Source organism: Ochotona princeps, chromosome 14 (genome assembly GCF_030435755.1).
Source record: "Ochotona princeps isolate mOchPri1 chromosome 14, mOchPri1.hap1, whole genome shotgun sequence".
Taxonomy (NCBI): domain Eukaryota; kingdom Metazoa; phylum Chordata; class Mammalia; order Lagomorpha; family Ochotonidae; genus Ochotona; species Ochotona princeps.
Genome location: NC_080845.1, coordinates 32,039,901 through 32,063,849, shown reverse-complemented (window position 1 = coordinate 32,063,849; position 23,949 = coordinate 32,039,901). Strand labels below are relative to the sequence as shown.

General features: G+C 54.5%; 2 protein-coding genes across 4 annotated transcripts; both read right to left on the bottom strand.

The window, feature by feature from the left end:
* Positions 1–3,192: 3,192 nt before the first annotated feature.
* Positions 3,193–6,253, bottom strand: STOML2 (stomatin like 2). Its single transcript, XM_004581016.4, has 10 exons — positions 6,096–6,253; positions 5,712–5,849; positions 5,242–5,341; positions 5,080–5,138; positions 4,892–4,993; positions 4,621–4,755; positions 4,369–4,513; positions 4,168–4,247; positions 3,799–3,927; positions 3,193–3,468 (listed from the first exon to the last, which is right to left on the bottom strand). Exons 1-10 carry the CDS (start codon positions 6,138–6,140, stop codon positions 3,331–3,333), a joined length of 1,071 nt encoding a protein of 356 aa, XP_004581073.1. The 5' UTR covers positions 6,141–6,253; the 3' UTR covers positions 3,193–3,330.
* An 811-nt stretch (positions 6,254–7,064) lies between these two features.
* Positions 7,065–18,802, bottom strand: ATOSB (atos homolog B). Of its 3 annotated transcripts, none has more exons than XM_058672167.1 (9): positions 18,654–18,802; positions 11,007–11,150; positions 9,812–10,763; positions 9,620–9,678; positions 9,320–9,425; positions 9,039–9,197; positions 8,735–8,803; positions 8,477–8,652; positions 7,065–8,351 (listed from the first exon to the last, which is right to left on the bottom strand). In XM_058672167.1, the coding sequence occupies exons 3-9, from the start codon at positions 10,685–10,687 to the stop codon at positions 8,198–8,200; spliced, it is 1,599 nt and encodes a 532-aa protein (XP_058528150.1). In that variant the 5' UTR covers positions 10,688–10,763; positions 11,007–11,150; positions 18,654–18,802; the 3' UTR covers positions 7,065–8,197. The 3 variants fall into 3 exon arrangements, with proteins under 3 accessions (XP_058528150.1, XP_058528152.1, XP_058528151.1); XM_058672169.1 differs by lacking the exon at positions 18,654–18,802 and adding an exon at positions 18,223–18,356; XM_058672168.1 differs by lacking the exon at positions 18,654–18,802 and adding an exon at positions 14,207–14,478.
* Between the last annotated feature and the right edge of the window lie 5,147 nt (positions 18,803–23,949).

Below are 23,949 nucleotides of genomic sequence, written 5' to 3'. Positions count from 1 at the left end.
CTGACACACAGGAAGATGCTGAGTACACTAGCCATGAGGCAAGTGCTGGGAAGACCACTGAAGTCCACCAGGATGGCTAATCATTAAAGACAACCAAATTGAAGCCTTCATTTGCTGCTCCTGGGACGGTAAAAATGGGGCAGCGCCTTTGGGAAACACACCAACAGATTCTCAAAAGGCTAAATAAACAGTAGTGACTCAACAGTAGCACTCCTGGGTGAAAACACCTGTAACCAAACAAGGTTGTATCCATGAACGTTCATGTTCATATTCTCCATGGTGGGGCCCCGCACAGTAGCCTAGTGGCTAAAGTCCTCGTCTTGCATGCCCAGGATCCCCTATGGACACTGGCCCGATCCTGGCTGCTCTGCTTCCATTCAGCTCCCTGCTTGTGGCCTGGAAAAGTAGTTGAGGATGGCCCAGAGCCTTGGGACCCTGCACATGTGTGGGAGACCTGGAAGAAGCTCCTTGCTCCTGGCTTCGGATCAGCTCAGCTCCAGCCTTTGCGGCAGCTTGGAGGAAGGAACCAGTGGATGGAAGATCTGTTCCTCTTTCCCACCATAAATCTGATGTTCCAATAAAAATAAATAAATCTTAAGAAAAAAAAACACTATTCTGCATGGTAGCCAAACAAGGCCGTATCCATGAATGTGCGTTAGTATTCTCCATGGTAGCCACAAGTGGAAACTCAAGTGTCCAACACTGATGAATAGACAAAACATGTTTACCAGTACCCTGGAAAATTTGTATGTGGCAAGTAGGGTTGGGGAAATGCGTGATAGAAATGTTCTAAATTGGATGGGTGTACAGCTCTGAACATGTTAAAAAGAGATGAATTCACATTTTTTTGAAGATTTATTTATTTTTATTGGAAAGGCAGATATACAAAGAGGAGGAGAGACAGAGAGGAAGATCTTCTGTCCGATGATTCACTCTCCAAGTGACCGCAATGGCCAGTGCTGTGCCAACCCAATCAGAAGCCAGGAACCTCCTTCAGGTCTTCCACGCGGGTGCAGGCTCAAGGCTTTAGGTCATCCTCGACTGCTTTCCCAGGCCACAGAGAGCTAGATTAGAAGCAGGGTCGCTGGGACACGAACTGGCACCCATATGGGATCCTGGGCGTGCAAGGTGAGGACTTTTAACCACTATGCTATCGCACCAGGCCCTGAATTCACATTTTTAACGTCTTCTCTCCTATTATCTGTCGTATTTTACACTGGAAATTTACAAGAGACTAGATTCTTAAGGTAGAGACTAGATTTTAAAAGTGGGTTTAGGGGCCAACGCGGTAGCTCAGTGGCTAAAGTCCTTGCCTTGAACGCACCGGGGTCCCATATGGGTGCTGGTTCTAATCCCGGCAGCTCCATTTCGCATCCAGCTCGCTGCTTGTGACCTAGGAAAACAGTTGAGGACGGCCCAAAGCCTTGGGGCCCTGCACCTGTGTGGGAGACCCAGAAGACGCTCCTGATCAGCTCAGCTCCAGCCGCTGCAGCTGCTTGGGGAGTGAGTCATCAGACAGAATATCTTCCCCTCTGTCTCTCTTGTTTATCTGATTTTACTTTACAATAAAAATAAAAATAAGTCTTAAAAAAAAAGTGGGTTTTAATAATACAGGAGCCTGTAATATGGATAGCTGGTTCCGAGAGCCCTCAGGAGTGCGGGTTTAACTAGGCAACCAGGAAAGGAGTCAAGATGAGCTTTTTCTATTTTTAAATTCATGGCAGCTCTGGTTGAGAAAAGAAAACATTCTCCTGGATACAACTGCACACATCTTGCAGACAAAAATTTATTAATTTACATTTTTTAACGGAGGAATTGTGTGGTGGTGGTACGTGAATCTTAGGCTATTAAAAATCAAACTTCTCATTTCTCATGATAAAAACCCAGGCACAGCTCAGCAGGTAAGATGCTGCTTAGAATGCTTGGGTTCAAGTCTCAGCTGTACTCCCAGCGGGCTTCCCGCTGTGTGTGCCCCCTGGAAGGCAGCAGGTGGCAGCTCAGCTCCTTAGATCCTTGCCACCCACGCGGGAGGCCCAGAGGCAGTTCTGGGCTTCCACCTTAGCCCTGACCTGGCCTCCCACTGTCGCATGCATTGCAGTGAGCCAGTGGGTGAGAGGTCTTTACCTCTGCCTGTGAAATAACAAACAAAAATTAAACCAGCACAGTCTTTAAAAACCCAGCCTAAATGCCAGTTCTAATCCCGGCAGCTCCGCTTCCCATCCAGCTCCCTGCTTGTGGCCTGGGAAAGCAGTCGAGGACGGCACAATGCATTGGGACACTGCACCCGCATGGGAGACCTGGAAGAGGTTCCTGGCTCCTGGCATCGGATCAGCGCGCACTGGCCCGTTGCGGCTCACTTGGGGAGTGAATCATTGGACAGAGGATCTTCCTCTCTGTCTCTCCTCCTCTCTCTGTATCTCTGACTTTGTAATAAACATAAATCTTTAAAAAAAAAACAACCCAGCCTAAATTTTTGCAGTGGCCGATTCTACAAGCCCCTTTCCCCATAACCCACCTCCAGGTGCCACTTGGCTTCTTTAACTGGTGTATCCCAGCAGCTCCTCTGCGCTCTCTCACTCTGTCCCACGACCTCTGCACTTACAACCTGTCGGCCTCTCCCCAGATGCCCCGGCCTGTCTTGCCTTTACCTCCTTCCTTTCTGTGCTCTAACCAATTGGTGAGGCCTCCGGAATACTCCTGCTGGTATCAGAGCGCATCCACCACAGCCTGGGTCATCTTCCACCACTGCTTCCTTACCTGACTCGGACGGCACAGATGGCTGGGCGCGGCACTTTCCTAACTCTGGAGTCTAACGTGGAGGTTGTCGCATGGCACACACAGGATATGTTTTTGAATGGATGTCCATGAAATGCCCTCGGTCTTTGAAGACTAAGCATCCAGCAGCACTACCCTGCCAGGGAAGTCCTTGTTCCCATGAAAAACCTCCCATACCTGCCTCAAACACTTAGTCTTGACCTGGCAGGAAGCGGACTATACGTCCCAGGGGGCAATGTAGTAGATGCATGGTTTGGCCGCTCCATCACATCTCACAATGTCTCTTGAAGACAGCAAAGATGCATACACTCTAGAAGCTCCTGGAACCATCCCAGCACCTGCCAAGACTGCAGAGCAGGAGCGACATCCAAGCAAAACGGTAGTGACTTTCCCAACTTCACTCCCCAAAGAGGACAGTTTCTGGTTTGCTACTGGTGAGTTTATTACATGATTAAAGTTCAAATAAAAAAATAAAAACTGAAATCTTGGCAGAGAAGCCACATGCACAATCCGCAAGTGCTGCTTCCCTGGCTGCCACAGCCCGCACGGCCTCCACTAACTCAGCTTGACTCGATCCAGTTCCACATCTAGACCTGTGTCTGTGCCCTGGGCGTCTCTGCTGTTTCCACGGGAGATGGAGTCCTGGGCCGCAGGTCCCGGGGCTTTGGTGAGGGCCCCATACACACCCATGGCCTGAGAGGGACAGAGAGACAGACAGAACGCGGCGATTTCAGATTGCAGAAAGCAAAGCCCAGCCTAACAAGACCCATAAAAGCAGAGCAGTGGCGACTAGGACTAGTGAGCTTGCTTTGTCTTTTTTCCTTTTTCCAGTCCCAGACATTAGCTTTGTGGAGTTGGTTCCAGGAACCTGTACTCCATCAGGGCACGGGGCTCTGGGAGCACTGGTATAGTTTATCTACAGGAGCAGAACCACCCCCAGCGGATCCTTATGAACAGGGAATAAAGGCCAGCCCAGGGCCCCAGTCCCCCGAGGGCCTCAGTCCCTGGCACTGGTGCTCTAACCTGAGCTACCATGCTGGTGACATCGCCAGGATTGGAAGGCAGCAGGATGGTATTGGAGTCCTTGGCCAGTTTGGAGAAGGCGTTGACATACTGTTCAGCCACAGTCAGCGAAGCTGCTGCATTTCCGTTCTGGTGCCACGGGAGAGAAAAACAGCACACTTTGGAGAAGGGGTGGCGTGGAGAAGAGGCAGGATGCCTACACAAACACGCTACAGAGAGGGCATGCGGGTCGTGCTACGTGACACCAGGGAATCTGGCTTCATAGAGGCCACCAAGGAAAGAACGCTGCCCCCCACCCACGGGGAGGGGAGACGAGAAAATGCTTTTGTAATCCACTCTTGTCCCCCACTGCACCCAGGGGCCTCTCACGTGTTGTGTCAGAGCCTCAGCCAAGATACGAATAGCTTCAGCCTTGGCCTTGGCCTTGGCCAGAACAGCACTGGCTTCTCCTGGAAGAGAGGAGACGGAGACTGACCCACAAACCCACAACATCCTAAGGTTCCCAGGCCCAGTCCCACGCCCTTCAAAGCCCAGATCCTGCTCCTCCCTCTGCCTCTACCTGCATCTAACCTGCTGCCTGATTGATCTGTTCAGCCTTCTCTGCTTCCGAGGCCAAGATCTGGGCCTGTTTCTTCCCTTCTGCCACATTGATGGCCGACTCCCGGGTCCCTTCTGACTCGAGGACGGTGGCCCGCTTCCGTCGCTCTGCCTCTACCTGCAAGCCCCCGGCAGCCTCTGGTTAGAGCCGCAGGGTGCACTTTTTATGCACCCCCAGCAGAGCAGGGAGCCCAGGTCCTCCTCCTCCCTCTTCTCTGGCCCCACCTGCATCTGCATGGACTCCTTCACCCGGGGAGGCACATGGATGTCCTTGATCTCATAGCGGAGGCAGCGGATGCCCCAGCAGTCCGCGGCCTGGTTGATGGCATCCACGATGCTAGCATTCAGGGACTCCCGCTCCTGGATGATGAAACAGTATACGCACTAGAAGCCTCAATCCACATGTAAGAGCGAAACCGAGCTGCGAAAGGCCCAGAAAGCACGGACAGCACGGACCTTGGGCTTTCAAGCCCTAACTCTGGCTCAGGTCACTTACCCGGAAGACTTTGTCCAGGGAGAGTTTGCCAAGCTCAGACCTCATGGTTGTCTGAGCTAGCTGGGTGACGGCATATTCAGGATCCTCCACGCCGTAGCTTGCCTGGAATGGGACATGGAAGGTGTGTAGTTAGTCCGGGTGCACAGATTTTGGTGAGAAAAGTAACTAAGCAGAAAGGAGGCCCATACCTTGTAAGGGTCCATAATGCGCAGGTAAAGGACTCCATCGATTTGCAAAGTTACATTATCTTCAAGAGGGAGAGGGGAGAGAAAAGCAAAAAGGTCAGGCCCCCAGACAAGCAGCAGGGGTCTGCAGACATCACAACACCCCTTGCTCCCTGCACCCCTCACCCAGAGTCACAGCTGACTGCTCTGGCACATTGATGACAATTTCCTTGAGACTCTGCACGTAGCGGATCCGGTCTAACACGGGGATGAGGATGTTCAAGCCCTGGGAAGAGTGGTCAGGGGTCCTCAGAAGGGAGTCGGGGGTCGTGTGGGGGGGTCCCCAGATGGCACATGCTGGGGGAAGAAGCCCTGGCCAAGCCACGTGTCCTCAGGAGGCTACAGGAGGGCCGCTGGGGGAGGAACCAAGCGCACAGAAAGGTAAGGTGAGGTCTCCCAGCGCAGGACAGACTAGGACACAGGAGCCGCAGACAGGTGGGGGCTGAAAAGCGGGCAGGCCCCAGCAACAGGGGCTTTAGGAGCAAGGGCGGTCACCCGGGGATGGGCAGCCCGCTCCTGCTGGCACTGCCCCCCAGAAGGACCCACTACCACAAGCGAGGGGACCAGGCATCCAGCGGGCCATAAGGGGTTCTCACAGGCTCCAGGATCCGGTGGAATCGGCCCATTCGCTCCACCACCCAGGCCTCCTGCTGAGGCACAAAGAGGACCACGGTGTTTCGGGGCAATCCGGAGGAGGCGCGGTGCGGAGCGCGCACACACGCCTGCACAGAGCCCTGAAGGACAGACAGCAGTCAGCAAAGCCCCCGCCAGGCGGGCCCCGCACCCCGCGCATTCCCAACGCACTGCCCTAAACCGCGACCCTCAACGAAGGATACTGGGGGAGGGACTCACGTGGGGACCATGACCTCCGACCCCAGGTCTCTACCAAAGTTGGAATCCCGCTCCTTCCCAGCTAGGGGAACCCAGCTCGGACTCTCTGAGCTCTGTGACGACTCTAGAGAAGGAAGCCTCGCTCTCACCCTCAGCAAAAGGGTTCCGGTGCCCCGCGCCGCGCGCGCCAGCATTTCCCACCACAGCGACGGCCTCCGGAACCAACGAGACGAGGGAGCAGAGCGGACGCTCCCAAAGCCCGAGCAGGAGCCTTTCCTGAGGCAGAACCACGCCCCCCAGGATGTCCTTCCGCCCTCCCTGTCCCCTTGCCACGCTTAGCCAATCAGCGTGACTCGGCGGAGCGCGTCCCCAGCTGGTGGCTCGTGCGTTCTTTCCTCGGCGTGCCCGCTGGAGCGTCTAGACTCGCAGTCCTGCGGTTGCCATAGCGACCGGTGGGTCGGGGCTGACTCGTTGCCACGGTGACGTTCTCTGGTAGTCCTGCGGTGCAGCGCCCAGCTCTCCCGCTGGGGACTGACCCCCCCCCCATCCCCGTTGCCGTGGTGGATGAGGTCTTCACTCCCCTCCCTAAGGCACCACACAGCTCTTTCTGCCTCTGTTTCCCAGTCGGGGGCCTGTCGGGCCAGGTGTCCACGCTTCAGGGTCCAGGCAACCTGTCCTGCAGCTTGTCACCTAGCAGACAGCCCCGAGGTTCTGACCTGCTTGGCAGCCTCACTGTACACTATGGCACTGGAATTCTGAGCAAGTGAACAGGGGCAGAACCAGCGTGAGAATCCGGATCCACAAGCAAAACCTCAATTATTGTATTTTGTTTTATTATTATTTTGTAATTTGAAAGACAGTGACACAGGGAGAGAGAAATGTGTTTGCTGGTTCATTCCCTACATGGCTGCAACAGCCGGGGCTGGGCCAGGACAAAACCCACAGCACCACAACGCTAGCCCCAGGGAGTTGAGCTTTTTACCTCCCTGGTTCACACAGAGGGAGACCAGGCCCTGGAGCAGCAGCGCCTGCGCTCTAGCCTCAGGGACACAGTGCTGAGTCCCCCCTCCCACAGCCCTCCTTCCTTTTCAACATCCCCCAAAGAGAAGGAAGAGGAGTTCAAGTTTCCGAACAAGAATTTATTCTTTCTCTTAAATTTTTTTCTCTTAAAAAAAGTACCAGGTATAATTTTTTTTCCTGTTTTTGTTTTGTTTTGTTTTGTTTTCAAGTTTCAGCAAAATGTTTGTTCCTCTTAGCCCAGCCCTGCCAAGTCTGAGCTGAGGCTGGGTCTGAGTGTGGAGTGGGGATCTGGGGGAGTTGGGGACCATATGACTGAGTCTGAGGGGGGCTCCCTCACCCCAGCTGAGGTAGGTGGGTCAGAGTCTGGTCAGGTGAGAGAGGCACCCCAGTCTTTTGCCCTGACTCTGCCCCTGGACACCTTCCTCAGTCAGGACCCCAAAGCAAGGAGACACAGGCAGGAGGAGGACCTGGGGTCAGGGGTCCTAGCCCGCGGGTGGCTAACCCGTGTGTGTCTGCGTGCGTGTGCTCTCCCTCTGTCTGCCAGACACACAACCACAAACACAAGCTTGTGCACATGCGCACACACGTATGAGTTGGCTTTCAGAGATGGGTCAGAGGTGAGGGAAAGTGAAGGGAGTGGGTGAGGTCAGGGGACGCTGAGTCTCTGGCTACTGACTCAGTCTCTCTGGAACAACCCCTGCCTGGCGCAGAGGGCAAGCATGTCTCCTCCTGCCCTCCCATCAGCCTCTTCTACTCCTGAGATTGGAGCGGTCCCTGGGAATGGGAAAGGAGGAGGTGGGGTACGTGTGGTGATGACAATGATCAGGTGTGGGAGGTTACCAAGGCAATCCAATTTGAATAAATTATAAGTTAAAAAAATAAATAAAATAATAAGTGGCCCCTGCCCAGCACAGGGAGGCAATGCTGGCATTGACTTGCCTGGGAACTTGGGACAACCTCAGGGTAGCTCCGGTTTCTCCCTACTACTACCTAAGATGGCCTGGGAAACCCAAGAGAGGGGCAGGCACATCGAGTCCCCGGAGTAGAACAGGGTGTGGAAGGATCAGAAGCTTTGAAACCCCCAAAGAGCTGACCTCATGGGGGCACGGGCATGGTGAGAGCTGTCACACAAGCCTGAAGGGTCTCTCGCCATGTCTCCGTGTGTTTACTCGGTCCCGGGTGGAACAGGAAGGGCAGCCTGTGGGCTTGCCTGGGCTTGGAGTGCCTGCCATCAGGGCAGAGGTGAATAACGTGGATTGTGGGGGGCCTCGGTCACAGCCTGCAGCTCATAGGGGAGCCCCGTGTCCAGCTCCAGGCTCCGGCGGGAGAAAAGCAGGCGGATATCTCCATGCAGGCTTACACGGCCTGAGCGGGAACTCCGGAACCTGAGGGAGAACAGTGTGATCAAAGGAAGAATCCCAAAGGTGGAGCGGCAAGGGGAGGTCCTAATCAGCGCAGGGCTGGCTGGGCCTCCTGGGGGCTGCCTCTCTGCCCCAGCTCAGGGTCTCACCTGAGGTGCAGCAAGTAGCAGAGGAGGCGGTGGGTGGGGCTAGCATCTCCCTCCTCACCCACAGGCACCAAGAAGAGGCGATGGCGCAAGAAGGTCACGTGGGCAGCAGGCATGTCCGAGAAGTCGAAGGTCACGAGGAACATCTTCACCACAGTCTGGTTGGGGTTAAATAAGGTCTGGGGACAGGACAGTACTGGTTGGTGGGGCCCACAGGCTGTTACCATCTCCCCATCCATCACCCCCTTAGGGCAGACTCACCACTTGGATGGTGCCCACCTTGGGCACGCTGTAACCCTTCCTCCCCAGGGAGTTCAGATCCACGATGCCCTGGGAAGGTCATGTAGCCATCAGCCAATGTGGGGGACTAGGGAGAAACCTGAGCCCTGAATGCCTATTCCCCTCCACCATCTCTCCATCTCCACTGCCCCCAGCTGCATTCCCCAATGGACTGTGCCTCACTCCTAGGTGAGGAACAGATGAGGAGTTACTCTTGCCCCTTCTTCTCCCCACTGCTTCTATCCTCTTCTTAATAAGCTCACTTCGGATTGGGGTTAGGGCCTACCAGGAAGGGGGCCGGGGCATTTTGTTCAGAAATATTGAAGAAGGTGACAGTGACAGGCAGCGTGACATGCTGGGGGCAGTAGGACCCACTAGCTCCAATCTCCGCTGTGTAGCCCTCGATGTGGCCAGAGGGTGCCAGGCGTCCTCGCAGCAAGGATTCCTGGGGTTGGGGTGAGATAAACACCAGTTCTTACCCACTCACAGCTCATCCCACTGGCCCACTTCTCCCACGAGCCCTCCCTCCCTCCACCCCAGCTGCCAGGCCTGGGGAGGAGGAGCTACCTCAAAGTTGCCCAGCAGGGCGCGGCTGACAGCAGGGGCAGGAACAGGAGAGGCACTGGGAGGGCTCAGCAGGCTTGGGCTCTTCCGGAGGCTTCGAAGGGAGCTCCTGGTAGGGGGAGGGATGCATTCGTAACAGGAGACATTCTGGGATTTCTGCCCCTTGTCCTTGGCTCCCACTCTTTGCCATGACTTTAGAGCTCCTGCTCTGGGGTCCCCTGGTTTCCCTGATGTTAGGAAAAGGATAATAGGTTGTCACCCCCATCCTCAGGAACGGGAGAGAGGGAGAAGCTGGTTACTTACAGCTTCAGACGACGGGCACCTCTCAGCCTCCGCCCCACAGGACTGCAATCTGTTGAGTCCTGTGGAGATGAAGGATTAGCAAGAGGGATCAGGTGGAGACCAGGGGCCTCACCAAAAGCTTTCAAAGAGGCATCACCCCAGTCCTCCACCTTCCCCCACACAAGTACCCATTTGGCAGGGACATTGACTTACTACCAAAACGGGCTCCTTGGGTCCGGGCAGCAGGTGGTTCCAGAAGGGTGTGACTTTGGCATCAGAACTGTTGGCAGCAGGAGGGTGGCCCAGGGTTCCCCGGCGCCTCCGAGGTGCGGGACCCTCATCCTCAGAGCTGACATCCAGGGCTTCTCCAGCAGGAAGCAGCCTTCGCTTGGTGGGGCAAGGGCCTGGAGGGCCAGGGCCAGGGGGGGTGTGCTCGGGACTGTGCCCATTGGCAGGGCCAGGGGACTCCCTAGGCCAGGGGCTGCCCCCATTGCCCACCCCAACCTCGGGGCTCTTATCCCCTGTTTGTGCAAGACTGTGCAAATCAGTGTCAAGTGTGTGCAGCTGGCCCGAAGGGGCTGGCCCTGGGGACTCCCCCGGGGAGCCCTGTGCCCCTGGGTCTGGGGAAGCCCAGTCTGTGGTGTGCAAAGTATTGCAGGAAGCATTTGACAAGGACCAGGGGGGAGGTGAGGTGGCACTACCTCCCTGCTCCACAACACAGAGGCCATGATGGGAAAAATGCTGGCTGGCCAAACCCAGTCCCAGGCCAAGGCCCTCTGGGCCCAAGAGCCCCACAGTAGACGGTTCTTCAGCGGGTCGTCCCTCTCTAGTCCCCAGCCCAGGGCCTCTTTTCAGCTCCCGCGGACCCTCAGTGGGCGGTGCCGCTCGCTTCAGGGCCCTGTGTGTCTCAGAGGCACCAGCTGGAGGGGCAAAGATGGATACCTGGTAGACCCCGGGGGATGCCGCCCCCCCTGCCGGGCTGTAGCCCATGAGCAGGCCACCCTGGAGGGCCCCCTGTCTGACTGGAGGCTGCGAAGGGCCTGCCTCTGGCTCTGAAGATGAAGACGGCTCCGCCTGCACGTGGCGCATGAAGCCCCGCCTCAGTTCAGGGGGGCCCCCCTCCACGGCCTTTACACTGGGCCTGGGCTGGGGGGCCTGGGGACATCTGTGCAAGAGAAGAGAAGAGATGGTCAGAGGAAATCCAGGAGTCTTTTTCCTTCCAGCTGAATTTCAGACCCTCCACAGCCTGAACAAGTTGACCTCAAGGGACTCCTGGAGAGTGGGTGCAGGGGTGATATGACTGTACAAAACCCAGGAAGGGTCCCTAGGAATCCCTGGGAGTGTGGCATGTTTCCCTGAGATTTCTTATTCAGTTGATACCACCCCTCCCCCTCTCTCCAGCTCTTACCCCGAAGAAGAGGCTTCAGGCCTAGGTGTGTGTCCCTTTTTCCTGATGGATACCTTGCTCCCCTAACTTGCAGTCTGGTCCATGCCCGCTGCACTGGCAAGGTGACTGCCACCATTCCGTGCAGCTCCTGGGCTCAGCTGGACCCTGAAGAGAAAAAAGCAGATATAGGTCAGGGTTCCTGGAGCCTTCAGTAAGGCCTCAGCCTGGTCTTGAGCTAACAGAGTTCACTCCAGTATGTCCTCCTCCTGCCTCGGAGCTCTCTGCAGAAACAGAAGGGCCCACATGTGGTGGGCAGTGGCACAGTGGTTAACATGCTGCTTGGTGCCTGCATAGTTGAGTGCTTGAATTCAAATCCCAGCTCCAAGTTTGAGTTCAGCTTCCTGCTAATACATGCCCTGGGACATAGCCATGATGGCTGAAATACTTGGATTCTTGCTATTCACGTGGGAGATCTGGATCAAATTCCTCGCTCCTAGTTTCCACCTGACCCCGTCTAGCTATTAAAAAAAAAATGTACTAATTTGAAGGGCAGAGTTACTGATACAGAAGAAAAGACAGACACCTTCCATTTGCTGGTTCACTTCCCAAGTGGCCGCAATGGCTGGGATTGAGCCCAGCCAAAGCCAGGAGCTTCTTCTAGGTTGCCTATGAGGATGCAGGGGCCCAAGCATTGGAGCCATCTTCTGCTGCTTTCCCATGCCATTCACAGGGAGCTGCACTGAAAGTAGCTGGGACTCAAACAGACAGTGGCTATGCCACAATGCCAGCCCTAAGTCCTAGCTATCGTGCAGGTCATTTGGGGAGCAAATCAGTGGATGGGAGACCTCTGTCTCTCAGCCTTTCAAATAAATAAAATTAGTTTTAAAAAGGAGTCGGGCAGACATTTAATTGCACAGCTAATTAAACTGCCATCTGTGATGTCTGCATCCCAGATCAAAGTGCCCGATCAAGTCCCAGCACCTCTACTTCCAATCCTGCTTCCTGTTTATGCATCTTGGGAGGAAGCAGATGTTAGCTCAAGTGCTTGGACTCCTGTTACCCAAATGGGAGACCCAGTTAGAGTTCTGGGATCCCGGCTTTGGTCTGGCCCAGTCCTGCCTATTGTAGGCATCTGAAGGAGTGAACCAAGAAGCAATCTCTCTGTCACTTTGTCTTTCAAGTAAATGGAAATAAAGTTTTTAAAATGTCTAACTAAATACAAAGAGTGGAAACAGGGTTCCTACTTGTCAGGACCACCATTTTGGAAGAGGGATGAAATAACTCCAAAATGCAAGAAATCATCCCAATTATGAGGGCATAGATTCTGCTCTCTTACCCAAAGCCACAGAGGTGTACAACTTCACATGTCTCTCTCTAGAGGGGTAACTGCAAAGGCAGAGGTGTTGCAGTCACACCTCCTAACAGACCTCAGGCACCTCCGGCTGCTCTTGGGCAGGCAGTGCCTGCTTGCCTCGGGTAATCTGTCTCTTTAATAAGAGGCAACAAATCCTACCAAAAACAAGCAGTTGGGGGAGGGATGGAGGAATGCCAGAGAGCACTTTCCAAGGCCTCCCCTTCCCCCAGGCCCTGCAAGCCAGAGATAAGGCCACACCAGTCAGTCAGCTGGAAACAACCAGGCATGCCAGGCCCCTCCCCCAGCTCTCACACACCCAATACACTACAACCACTGCTCTTCTGTCAGGGCACAAGGTGGGCTCCACCGACAATGAGTCTACCCTTAAGAGCCCTTCCTATGGTGGGAAGATTATTAAATTGACATAGCTATCCTAGACCGATGCTTCCTCCCTGGCCAGACCAAATGTCAACCCCTCCAGAAAGTCAGTTCTGTCCACCCTCACCCCCAACCTCTAATCAAAATGATCCCTCCCTCCTGAGACTTCCCTTACAGCAGTGGGTCTACCTCCTGTAACCAGTGCCAGTTCTGCTCTCTCCTGGGGGGGCATGGCATCCTAGATTAACCATAGGGTTCCTTAGGAGGTATGTGCACAGCTCCAAGGCTGGGGGAATGCACACAGCAAGGCATGGGTGAGTGGCACTCCAACCCCGGAGGTCTGGCAGCTGTCCTGAAAGCATATGGGAAAACGCGCCTGGGATGAGATGGGAAAATCTGCCACAGACATGGAGGCAGGGGTAAAGGGACATCTGTGCCCATGGACAGAAAAGCTCACCCACATCCAGATCCCAACATCACACCCCACACTTTTCCATTCTCCAGGCTTCATGAGAACTAAGATTCCCTAAGAAAATCCTGGCTTGCTAGTCGTGGGTGGGTTGGCTGGGAAGTACAGAATGCAGATGGCAGCTCACTCATCTCTACCCCTCCCCTCTGCCTGGTAAGCCATACAGATCCTTTTCCCTAGCACCTCCACTTCCGGGTCATCCCAGTCGCCTGGGGGGGGAGCTGGTTGATGACAAGATGCCCTACTTGACCCCAGCGTGCCTAACATCTGCTCATTACCCAAGCATCCTCTCATTCCCGCCCCATCAACTCGCTGTTAAGACTCATTCCTCTGCCACCCAGCCAGTCTGGCTCTAGACTATGGCTTCAAGCTGACTCATGGGGCAGGACTGCAGAGGAGTGAGGGGTTTAGGGCGAGGTAGGCCAAACCTCACTCAGTGCAGGGGATGGGCAGCAGCTGGCATCAAGCAGCTGTGCCAGGAGGTGGCTGGCAAGGACTACAGCTCCCAACATGCCCAGGGAAGAAGGCCAGCAAAAACAACAAGTCCCAGAATACCATGAGGTCTGTATCCTCAGGCACCTGCTAGGCCAGGGAGGTGGGTGCGGGTAGAGGGAACAGCCTCAGGTTCATTCTTCCCTTCCCCTGAGTGTTACAGATAACCATTTCTACTCCGTAAAGGAAGGTGAGAAGAACGGGAATTCCTCTCCTTATTCCTGTTTTCCACCCCCATTCAGTGCAATCAGAACTACTGCTAGTTGCTACACATTTTGTCCCTACATATATCTACACTAAATTAAGGGGGATGTTCCCAGGGACCACCACGGCGGGTAGGAAAGTCAGCCTCTAGGTCCTCATATAACAGGCAACAGACCCCCCGGAACCCCCTACTCTCGGACTCCATGTTCTGGCCCTTCTCCCACCCAGACTTAACCTCCCAGGTTCTTTTCCTTCCCGCACAGCCTGGGACAGCCAATTGGGGCCGACAGACATATGCTCTTTCCCTCCTAACATACAACTCACCGGGCTCCCAAATTGGTTCCACTGAGGCGGCCGCTGCTCCGGACCCTTCCGTCCCGGTCCCCTCCCCTTGGATCCCGGGTCCTCCCCTGCCACGGGCCCCACAGACAAAGGGTGGCTCAGGCTGAGTCTTGCTCCGCTAGGCTCTTCAAGGATCGGCTTCGTGGGCAACACCAGCAGGCCCTCAGCCGCTGCCGCGCCCCTCCCCGCGACGGTCCCTCCCCGGGGCCGGCCCGGCTCCGCGCCGCCGACTCCACGGCCCCTCTGACTCACAGGCCATTTCCTACCAGCTGATGGGGCCGCCCGCCCCGCCCAGCGCCCCGCCACCCCCGGCGGGCGCCACGCCCCCTCCCAGGCCACGCCCCGCCGGCAGCGGCCGAGCTCATTGGCCCGTAGGAGGCCAGCCTCCCCGCGACCGCGGGGGTGAGGCACGCCCCCTCCGAGAGGAGGACGCCTATTGGTCCACAGGGGGGCAGGCCTTCTCAGCGTCGCCCCTCCCACATCCTTAACCCTTCATCTGCCCGAGGCCAAAGCAATCCCGGACTCTGCCATATAACACTCCCCCTCCACATACAGGCACTTCTCAACACTCTCTCCTCCACTTTTTTCTGAGGCTTGTTCATAGGGTTTTCATAGGCACAGTTCAAAAACTCCCAAAGTCATATTGCCTTTATCGTTCCTGAACCCAGACCCAAACCTACCCAACTCCACTCCTGTCTGCCCACCTTCTGTACGGGAACTTCCCAGCCAGGAGGACAGCTAGGAAGCTTCCTTCATGCCAGGACAGAAGAAAAGAAAAGAAAAAAACCCTGGGATGAGATCCTGTCCTCTTCCAGGCTGATCTTCTTTCGCTTCCTCCATATGGATGTTCTGGGTCATATTATGGCACAGTGAATGAAGCGGCCACTTGGGACTCTGGTCAGTGTGGGTGCCCATCTGAGTCTGGCCTAAGGCCTGACCCAGACCTGACTGTAGCAGCCGTTTAGGGAGTGGACCAGCATATGGAAGACCTCTCTCTTTCTCTGACTCTGTAGCTCTTTCAATTAAATAAATAAATAAATAAATACACCAAATAGATCAATAGATGAAAGGGACCCAAGCACTCCTGAAGTAGGAAAGTCTGTTAACGTCAGGGATCAAGGGGTGACATTGTTATCTCCGAACTCCCAAACGAGATAAGGCGTCCCTATTCCTCCAGCCAGCCCTCTTTCTACTCACAGCACAGAGGGGCAGAGCGCCCACGAAGTGGGCCAAGAAGGCCCCTGGTGAGCATAGGGGAAAGGAACTCAGCTGTTGGGAAGGAACTCACCCCATGATTCCAGGCTCCCTCCACATTCCCCAGGTCCGGCCCAGCCCCTAGCAAACCAAGGGCAGGGAGCACCAGCTTTCTAACACCCCCCAGGGGTGGGAAGGGAAAGAAGCTTCTCAGAGAGGCTGCTCCAGAGGAACCTGAGAAAATAGAGTTCTACAGAGAGCTGCCCGGGAAGCAAGAGGCAAATAGCTGAGTCACAGAGGGAAAGTCCACCAATCCTTCCTGAGCTCAGAGGCCACCTAAAGCCCCAGGTATTTTTCCCCAAGCCTGTGTGCAGGTTGGGGGAGGGAAGCAGGGGGGTCCAAGGCCCTGAGGCTGTTACTGGAAACTAAAAAGAGGCTTTCCATTTTACTTCCTCCTTGTGATGCCCGGGGCTGGAGTGGCGCAAACAAGTCACAGTTTTTCCAAGTGTGCTTTTCCTCCTGTCAGTTCAGGGGGTGGGGGAATCTGTTACCGAGAAGATGTTTTAAAAGCTGAGCTGGCTTCCCTTGGACTGAGGTCCTTGATGGTTTTCCAACTGTGAGGGAGTGGGAGGGATACCCTGATCCAAACTGCAGAGCAGTCCTGGTGAGAGCCTAGCACCTTTGTAAGAGCTAGCTGGGAAGTCAGGCCGAGGTACAGAACAATGGAGGTCGGTGGTAATCCCCCAGCAGCGCCATGCTTTTCGATCTTCCTGCCACCCTGGAGGCCCAGGTCTCCGTCCCTTACAAAGGTGAGGGGTCCGCAGAGGGGGAAGCAGCCCAGTGCTAGCCAGAGACCTAACTGTCCTCTGTGATCAGCTGGCTTTGCTCTGTGTGTTTTGATCCAGGTCTGTCTCTCTCTGGGACAAGTACACACAAGTACACACAATTTTCTCCCCTGATTTAGATCGCCAGTTCAGATGACAGCATCCACTTTGCTCATGGTCCTATGATGACAGGTGCCATCCGTGCCTGGCACGTGATAGCTGCTCAGTAAACTCAGGTGGAGAAAGCAGTGGGCCTGGGGCAGTGAATGGTGATCTGGAATGCTCCAAACTAACTCCTGCTCTTTGGCAGAGTAGGAGGAACACACAGTCTCTTCAGTCTTCAGTTTCTATAAAACAAGGGGTGTGTATAAACAACAACCCCTGGGCGCCTTGGGAAGCCCAAAGGCAGTGTACTGGGGCCTCAGCACAGCCAAGGGATACCCTTTCTCTCCACGTCCCACCCACTCACAGAAAGCTGCCCAGGTCCTGGGGAAGCTGGAGGGAGGCTGCCCTAGGCTCGCCCTCTCTCAGAAACTGTCTGGGAAGCACTGTTGCCATAGCAATCAGCTCCTCCTCAAAAGGCTTCAGCGGCTGTCTTCTACCCCACCCTACCCCAGGGCTTTGTCTGGCTTCAGCAACCTCCCCCCCACCCCCACTCCCCAAAGCCAATCTCAGCTACCACAGCGGCTGTGTCAGGAGGCTGGCTTGGGGCCCCTTTCAGTAACGCTGTCACACTCATTCAAACCGTTGTGTGGAAAGCGGGCCTTTCCCACCCTCTCCTAGCCAAAAAGAACCCTGGCACAATATCAAGTCCCCTCTGGGAACCAGAGGTGTGCTCAAGAGGGTTAGTCCCAGCCTGAGGAGGGGAGACCCATGCTCCTCCCACCCCCTTCTGCCCCCGTGGTGTTCAGCTTACCCTGAAGCTCACCTCTCCCAACCTCTCCCTGCCCTCAAGTGCCCAACCGCTTCCCCCTCTCCTGGACAGTCCTAGGATTCCTCAGCCAGGGAGGGAACACGTTTGTGGCAGGTGTTACCACGTGGCCACTCGTCACTAGAGGGTCCACTGGGAGACACCCTAGTAGAGCCCTGGGAATGGGGTCTGAGCCCTGCTGCTGGTTACCAGGGTCCCTGTGGTCCCGGAGTACAAAGTCTTGGGCAGGGCACAGCTCCTCACAGGGCAGGGACCAGGCCAGGCCCCAGGGCAAGGAAGGAAGTGGGAAATGAGCACACCCAGAACCCAGGGCAGGGCAAAGAGGGGGAGGGGGAGACCGAGGCCAAGACAAGGCTTCTGGGAGGAACAGGAACTAGGGTGGGGAGTTGACAGGCACCCAGTGGGTGAATGGTCCCCAGGGACATAAGCCAGGGGCAGAAATCTCCATCTCCACCAAGGAGGCAAGGCCAGTGGGCTTGGCTCCCTCTCTGAGTGCCCAGGTCAAAAGTTGGAGGTAGCAGCCGAGCAGACAGGAGCTCTACAGGCCGGCTCCTTCACCCTATTAATTGCATCACCCTCACTCCTGGTACACAAAACACAAATGTCTTCCTGGAGTCCCCACACTGCCCTGGACTGCTACTTTCTCAAAGTAGCGGCCTTCTCCCTCCGTTGCCCTCCTCCTTCCCACGGGCCTCCGACCCTCCCACCCTCAGGACCACCAGCCCTTCTCCGTCACACAGCTCCCCCTACCCCCAAATCCCCTCCCCCTCACAGATCGCCTCCCCGCTCCATAGCAGACAGCAACCCCGCCCCCTAACATTGTGCCTCGCGTCCCCACAAAGCACTCCCGCCCTGCCCCCACAAGGGCCCACGGAGAACGCACCTCCTGGCCCAGGCACCCGGAGCCCTCAAGTGCCCCCTCAACTAAGGCTTCCCCCTCCCCCTACAAGTCTCCAGAATCGCTCATCCCTCAAGGCGTCCCCTCCTCCTCCTCCGCTTCGGTCTGCCCAAGCGCACCGCGGCCCTTCCACGCGCACCCCGCCCCACACCTGCACTTCCGAGGGTCCCGTTGCACTGGAGGACTGGGGCAGTTAGAGCAGTCCCGGCTGCAGCCTCGGCCTGCAGACCTCGCCCCTCCGGCCCGAGCACCGCCCCCACAGCGCCCCGGCCCACCCCTGTCTCGTCCCACCTCCCACCTTCCCCGCCCCCGGCCGGTCCCCTTTCCTCGTTTCTCTGATTCCTCAGGCTCCGCCTTCCGGAGCCCAGGCCCCGCCCCGGCCCCGCCCCCTCGGCTCGGCGCCCACGTTTCCCCAAGATCCTCCGCTTTTCCCGGGCTCCGCCCCTCGGGTCTCCCCGCCCCTTCCCCGGGGCCCCGCCCCTGGCCCCGCCCCGGCCGAGACCCTCGAGTCCAGGGCGCCCAGTCCATTCCCGGAGCGCGCCCACCGCCCCCCAGCCTCTCCCCTTCCCCTGTTCGCTTCACCCGGGCGCCCGCGCTCCAGCACGGATCCGCCGGCTTTGATTGGCGGCGGCGGCCCCAACGGATGACGGAGCAGACAAAGTGAGGGCAGCAGGTCGCCCGAGGTCCCGCCCCGGCCACGTGCGGTCTCTGTGATGACAGGTCTGAGGGGGCGGGGCGGGGCCCGAGCCGGCCGTGCCTTCCCGAAGCCGCGGCACCGCCGCGAGCCAGCCGCCTGAGGAGCGCAGCCGCGTCCCTCTGTGCTTGGGACGTCTTAGGTCAGCAGGTGCACAGGCCCGGATGGGGCAGGCAGGCCGGGCTGCAAGGTGGTGCCCGCAGCCTCGGGGTCTCTGGGGTGGGCTAGGGCGGGTTTGGAGGCCTGTGTGTCGGGAGGAGGTCTGTATTCCGGGCTGGGCAGGAGGACTCAGGGCTGTACCTTGTGGAGTCAGCGGCACTGGGAAGGCCCTTGCTTTGTCCAGTGTCGGGGGACTGCCGTTGGCGCTGGCCTGAGCTTTCCCTCCCCGAGAGCGAGAGCAGGGCGCTGCTTCGCACGCACCGCTAGATGGCACACAGGACCCGTGCAGAGCTGACCCGAGCCGGGGTTTCGGAGGAGCTGCGCGGTGAGGCCCTTCAGCAGGTTTACTCAGGGTCCTTGGTGTGCTACGCACGCACAAAAAAAGACGCAGCGTTATCCTGACCTTAAGGAATTTGTTTAGACAGTGTAAAATACTTATGTAATCCTTGATGAGTTTTAAAAGCTGTACGGATTTGGGTAAATTGTTTTTAAAAATAACAGATTTGGATAATTTTTTTATTTTTAAATTTGTATTTTTAGTTTTTTATAAATTATTTTAAAAATAATTTGAAGTTTATGCGATGGCTCAACAGGCTAATCCTCCATCTGCAAGCTCCAGCATCTCATATGCGCACTGGTTTGTGTCCTAGCTGCTCCACTTGACACCCAACTCCCTGCTTGTGGCCTGGGAAAGCAGTCGAAGCTGAGCCAAAATCTGGCATTCTACACGGACCCGGGAGACCTGAAAGATGTTCCTGGCTCCTGGCTTTGGATCAGTTTAGCCCCACCCACTGATTGACATAGTCCATCATAGCATCTCCATTTGCCCAGTATTTCGCTGCCAACATATAGCTGAGGTGGTTGATTGACTTGTTCTTTCTTCTGTCTTTTCTTGGTTAGGGTTCTGAGTCCAGCAGTTTGGTTGGGGAGATCCCCAAAGAAACTTTGTCTGAGGTGTTCCCAGACCAGAATCTTATATGTACTAGCAAGTACAGGGCCCGGCACAGTCCATAGCCCTGGTCAGCTGGTGGTTGCAATTGCTGGGTTGGTTCTGTTTTCAGCCCCGACTTCCACTGGAACCAACGGGTGCTGCAGTCCAGGCTGGTTCTGCCAGCGCATACTTGGCCCTCACATAAACCAGTGGGAGCTGCAGGGAACAGCTGTTGGGAACAGGCCCAGTGGGGAGCTAAGGGAAAAAGTCTTATTTTAAATATTGTTTTATTGTTGAGAGGGATCAACGTTTATGGGCCTCAGATTAGGGCGGGGAAGGGTCAAGTCTGGAGGAAGGTATGTAGGACAAATGTTACAGTTGTTTTTTTTAAAAAAATCATTTTACTTTGATGATCTTTATATAGTTGATCAGGGCACAAAGGGTCAAGGGCTACAGGAAAGTGGGTAAAACCATTGTTTCAACATTTTCTCTTTCTTTTTCTGTATCTGGGGTAAGGAGGGAGATAAAGGGAGAAGCCCCACCCAGCCTTGCAACCATCCCAGGGTCCCCGAGGGCGCTGCTCAAGTGTTTTTTTTTTTAAGGTTTATTTATTTTTATTGCAAAGTCAGAGATATACAGAGAGGAGGAGAGACAGAGAGGAATATTTTCTATCTGAAGATTCACTCCCCAAGTGACTGTAACGGTTGGTGCTGTGCTGATCCAAAGCCAGGAGCCAGGAACTTCTTCTAGGTCTCCCATGCTGGTACAGAGTCCCAAGGCTTTGGGCCGTCCTCGACTGCTTTCCTAGGCCACAACCAAGGAGCTGGATGGGAAGTGGAGCCGCTGGGATTAGAACTGAGGCCCATATGCGATCCCAGTGTGTTCAAGGCGAGGACCTCAGCCACTAGGCCACCACGCCAGGCCCGAAAATGTTGATAGTTCAACAGTTCTGAATTGTTGCCAGTTTTGCCATTCCAAGCACAATAAATCTCTCCAGACTGCACTAGCTGACATAGTCCACCTTAGGGTCTCTATTTACCCAGGTTTTCAACTGCCAACATGTGGCTTGTGTAGTTGATTGATTTGTTCTCTCCTCCGTCCTCTGTTGTGGTACCAAGGTGTCCTCTGCAGGCTCCAATGGACTGCCATATGCTCCATGTGCACCTGGATATGCTGTCCATTATTCTGTCTGACCCTCTGATGAGTCTCAGCTTTGACACAGGCACTCGATGGTCAGACCATGGAACCTGCTCTTTTCTTCATAGCTGGGGTTCTGAGATGAGCAGTTCAGTTGGGGGAATCCCCAAAAAATCTTTGTCTGAGGTGATCCCAGACCTGATTCTTTTTTTTTAATATTTATTTTATTTTCATTACAAAGTCAGATATACAGAGAGGAGGAGAGACAGAGAGAAAGCTCTTCCGTTTGATGATTCACTCCCCAAGTGAGTGCATTGGCTGGAGCTGAGCTGATCCGAAGCCAGGATTGGAGCCAGGAGCTCTTCCAGGTCTCCCATGAGGGTGCAGGGTCCCAAGGCTTTGGGCCATCCTCGACTGCTTTCCCAGGCCACAAGCAGGGAGCTGGATGGGAAGTGGGGCTGCCGGGATTAGAACCAGCGCCCATATGGGATCCTGGTGTGTTCAAGGCAAGGACTTTAGCCGCTAGGCCACAATGCCAGGCCCGGCCTGATTCTTGTGTGTGTATGCCTGTACAGGGTCTGGCACAGTCCGTCACCCCTATCAGCTCATGCATATGCTGGTAGTTGTTGCTGGCTCAGTTCTGTTTCCTATGTCCACTGGTAGGGAAGAGAAAGGAGCTGCTCCTAGCTGTCAAACTACGTCAGCACTGGGGGTGTGGATGGTCATTTAATTATGCCTTGGAGATCCTGATACGAAGAAGAATGTTCCAAGGATATTACTTAAGTGATTTTGATAGTTCTGAGTCATCATTGGCTTTGTTGCTCCAGGACTGAGAAAATCTTTTAAGGTCTCCCTAAAAGAGGGTCCTCCTCGGTGCATCTGCAGACACTGGCTGCAACCCTTGGCTAGGAGAGTAGGCCAACCCGTTCTGCCTTCCATCCTCTTGATGAGGCACATAATATCCGATTCTGGCCTAGATGATCTGGCTGTCATATCCCTTGTGTGCATCTGAGCATTCTGTCCACTGCATAGGCATCAACAACTGAGGAGGCCTAGTCCCAACACATGCACTCCAAGATTGTACTGCATATATTGTGATTTTTCCTGTGGCTAGGGCTTGAGTCTAGTTGGGGAGCTCTCCAAGAAACTTTACCTGGGGTGACCTCACACTTTCTCTTGCATGTGCCAGCCAGTGCAGGGTCAGATTTGGTCCATTACTTGCACCAACCAATGCTGATACTAAGGGATGCAGCTTTCTGGTCAGAACTACCCCTAGTCCCATCTCCCATGAACTGGTGGGTGTTGTGGCCTATCGCACAGGGATATCCCATGCATCAGGGGTGCCGTGGCCTTGTTGGAGTGACTCCAAATAACCCCCATCAGGCCTGTCCCCAACCCTTGTTTTTGCATGTGCCAGCCCATGCTACTGCCAGCACAGTCCATCCCACATTCCATCTGGAGAGCCCTGGATGGAACTGTTGTCTTTGTCCTTGCACTGCCCCTGCCAATGGGGCCATTTGTGGAGTTAACCGGAAGATGGAAGATCTCTGTTTTTCTGTCTCAACCTCTATTCTCTGTTGTTTGCCTTTCAAATAAAGCTTTTTTTTTTTTTTTTTAATGTGTTTGTGTAGTTGAAGGGCATAGTTAGAGAGAGAAAGAGATTGCTTTTTCATCCATTGGTTCACTCTCCAAATGGCTGCAGCAGGAGGCAGGAACTCCATTCAGGTGTCCCACATGGGTGATGGGCCCAAGTACTTGCCTGTCTTCCATTACCTTCATTGGTACATTAGCAGAGAACAGAATCAAGAGCAGAACCAAAAGCAGAGTAAGTAGTACTTGAACTGATGTCCTGATATAGGATGCTGGCATTGTAGACAGCGGATTAGCTCAATGTACCATGATGGCAACCCCAAATAAATCCTTTTTTTTAAAACAGCTGTAATGTTGTTGGAGGATTTTTGTTCCCTTGCAAGAGTAAAAAGTGTTTATTTTTATTTGAAATGCAGATATTTACAGAGAAGAAAGAAGGAGACACACACACACACACACACACAGAGCTCTTCTATCTGCTGTTTCATTCCCGCAACAGCTGCCACAGCCAGAGCTGAGATGATCTGAAGCCTCCTCCAGGTCTCCCAAATGGTGCAGGGTCCTAAGACTTTGGGCCGTCCTCTACTGCTTTTCCAAGCCATAAGCAGAGAGCTGCATGGGAAACAGAGCAGCAGGGCATACAAACCAGTGCCCATATGCTCTCTCAGCGCAGGCAAGGCAAGGTTTTAGCCACTGAGCCATTGCACTGGGCCCTGCAAGAGAGTTCATAACCCCAGTCCCTTCCTCCTCTCTGGGAGCTTCCCCAAAACTGGATCCACTCTGAGTGTTTGACTTTTTCTTCTTGAGATTTTCAGATCATTTTCATTATCCAGCTTCTATAATCCCTCTTTGCCTTGTGACTTTCTGGGTCTCAGAAAGAGTCTTGGCTCTCAGCTACTTATTTGTTCAATATTTTACTTATTTATTTTTTAATTTATTTTTGCTTAGAGTCATAATTATAAAAAAGAGTCATAATTATAGAAAGAAAGCAGAGACAGATCTTATATTTTAAATTTTTAAAAAAGATTTTATTCATTTTTATTGGAAAGTCAGATATATAGAGAGGAAGATCTTCCATCTGCTTATTCACTGCCCAAGCAGCCACAATGGCCGAAACTGTGCCGATCCAAGGATGTTTCATGTGCTCTGTATTGATTCCAAGTGCAAGTGACTACCTATTATTAGGGAACTTCTGCATCTCCGTGCAAATCTCTGGCTTTATAGGAGCTCTGTTTGTTGTCGACTCTAAACTCAGTCCCAGAACCCACAAGTTCAACCCATTTTTAATCCCTTGCTCTTGTGATTGAGGACAGCTGGGCCAAATAGCTGCTTAAACAGCTGTTTCTGGGGAAAGCCCTTGTCTTTGG

Coding starts and splice junctions, on each gene's coding strand:
- STOML2 (XM_004581016.4), bottom strand. CDS start 6,140: ATGCTGGCGCGCGCGGCGCGGGGCACCGGAACCCTTTTGCTGAGG. Junction 4,756..4,891: donor CCCTGGACAAAGTCTTCCGG/GTAAGTGACCTG, acceptor TTCATCATCCAG/GAGCGGGAGTCCCTGAATGC. Junction 4,248..4,368: donor ACAGATCAATCAGGCAGCAG/GTTAGATGCAGG, acceptor CCTCTCTTCCAG/GAGAAGCCAGTGCTGTTCTG.
- ATOSB (XM_058672167.1), bottom strand. CDS start 10,687: ATGCGCCACGTGCAGGCGGAGCCGTCTTCATCTTCAGAGCCAGAGGCA. Junction 9,426..9,619: donor GGTGCCCGTCGTCTGAAGCT/GTAAGTAACCAG, acceptor TCCCCCTACCAG/GAGCTCCCTTCGAAGCCTCC. Junction 8,352..8,476: donor TGCTACTTGCTGCACCTCAG/GTGAGACCCTGA, acceptor GTTCTCCCTCAG/GTTCCGGAGTTCCCGCTCAG.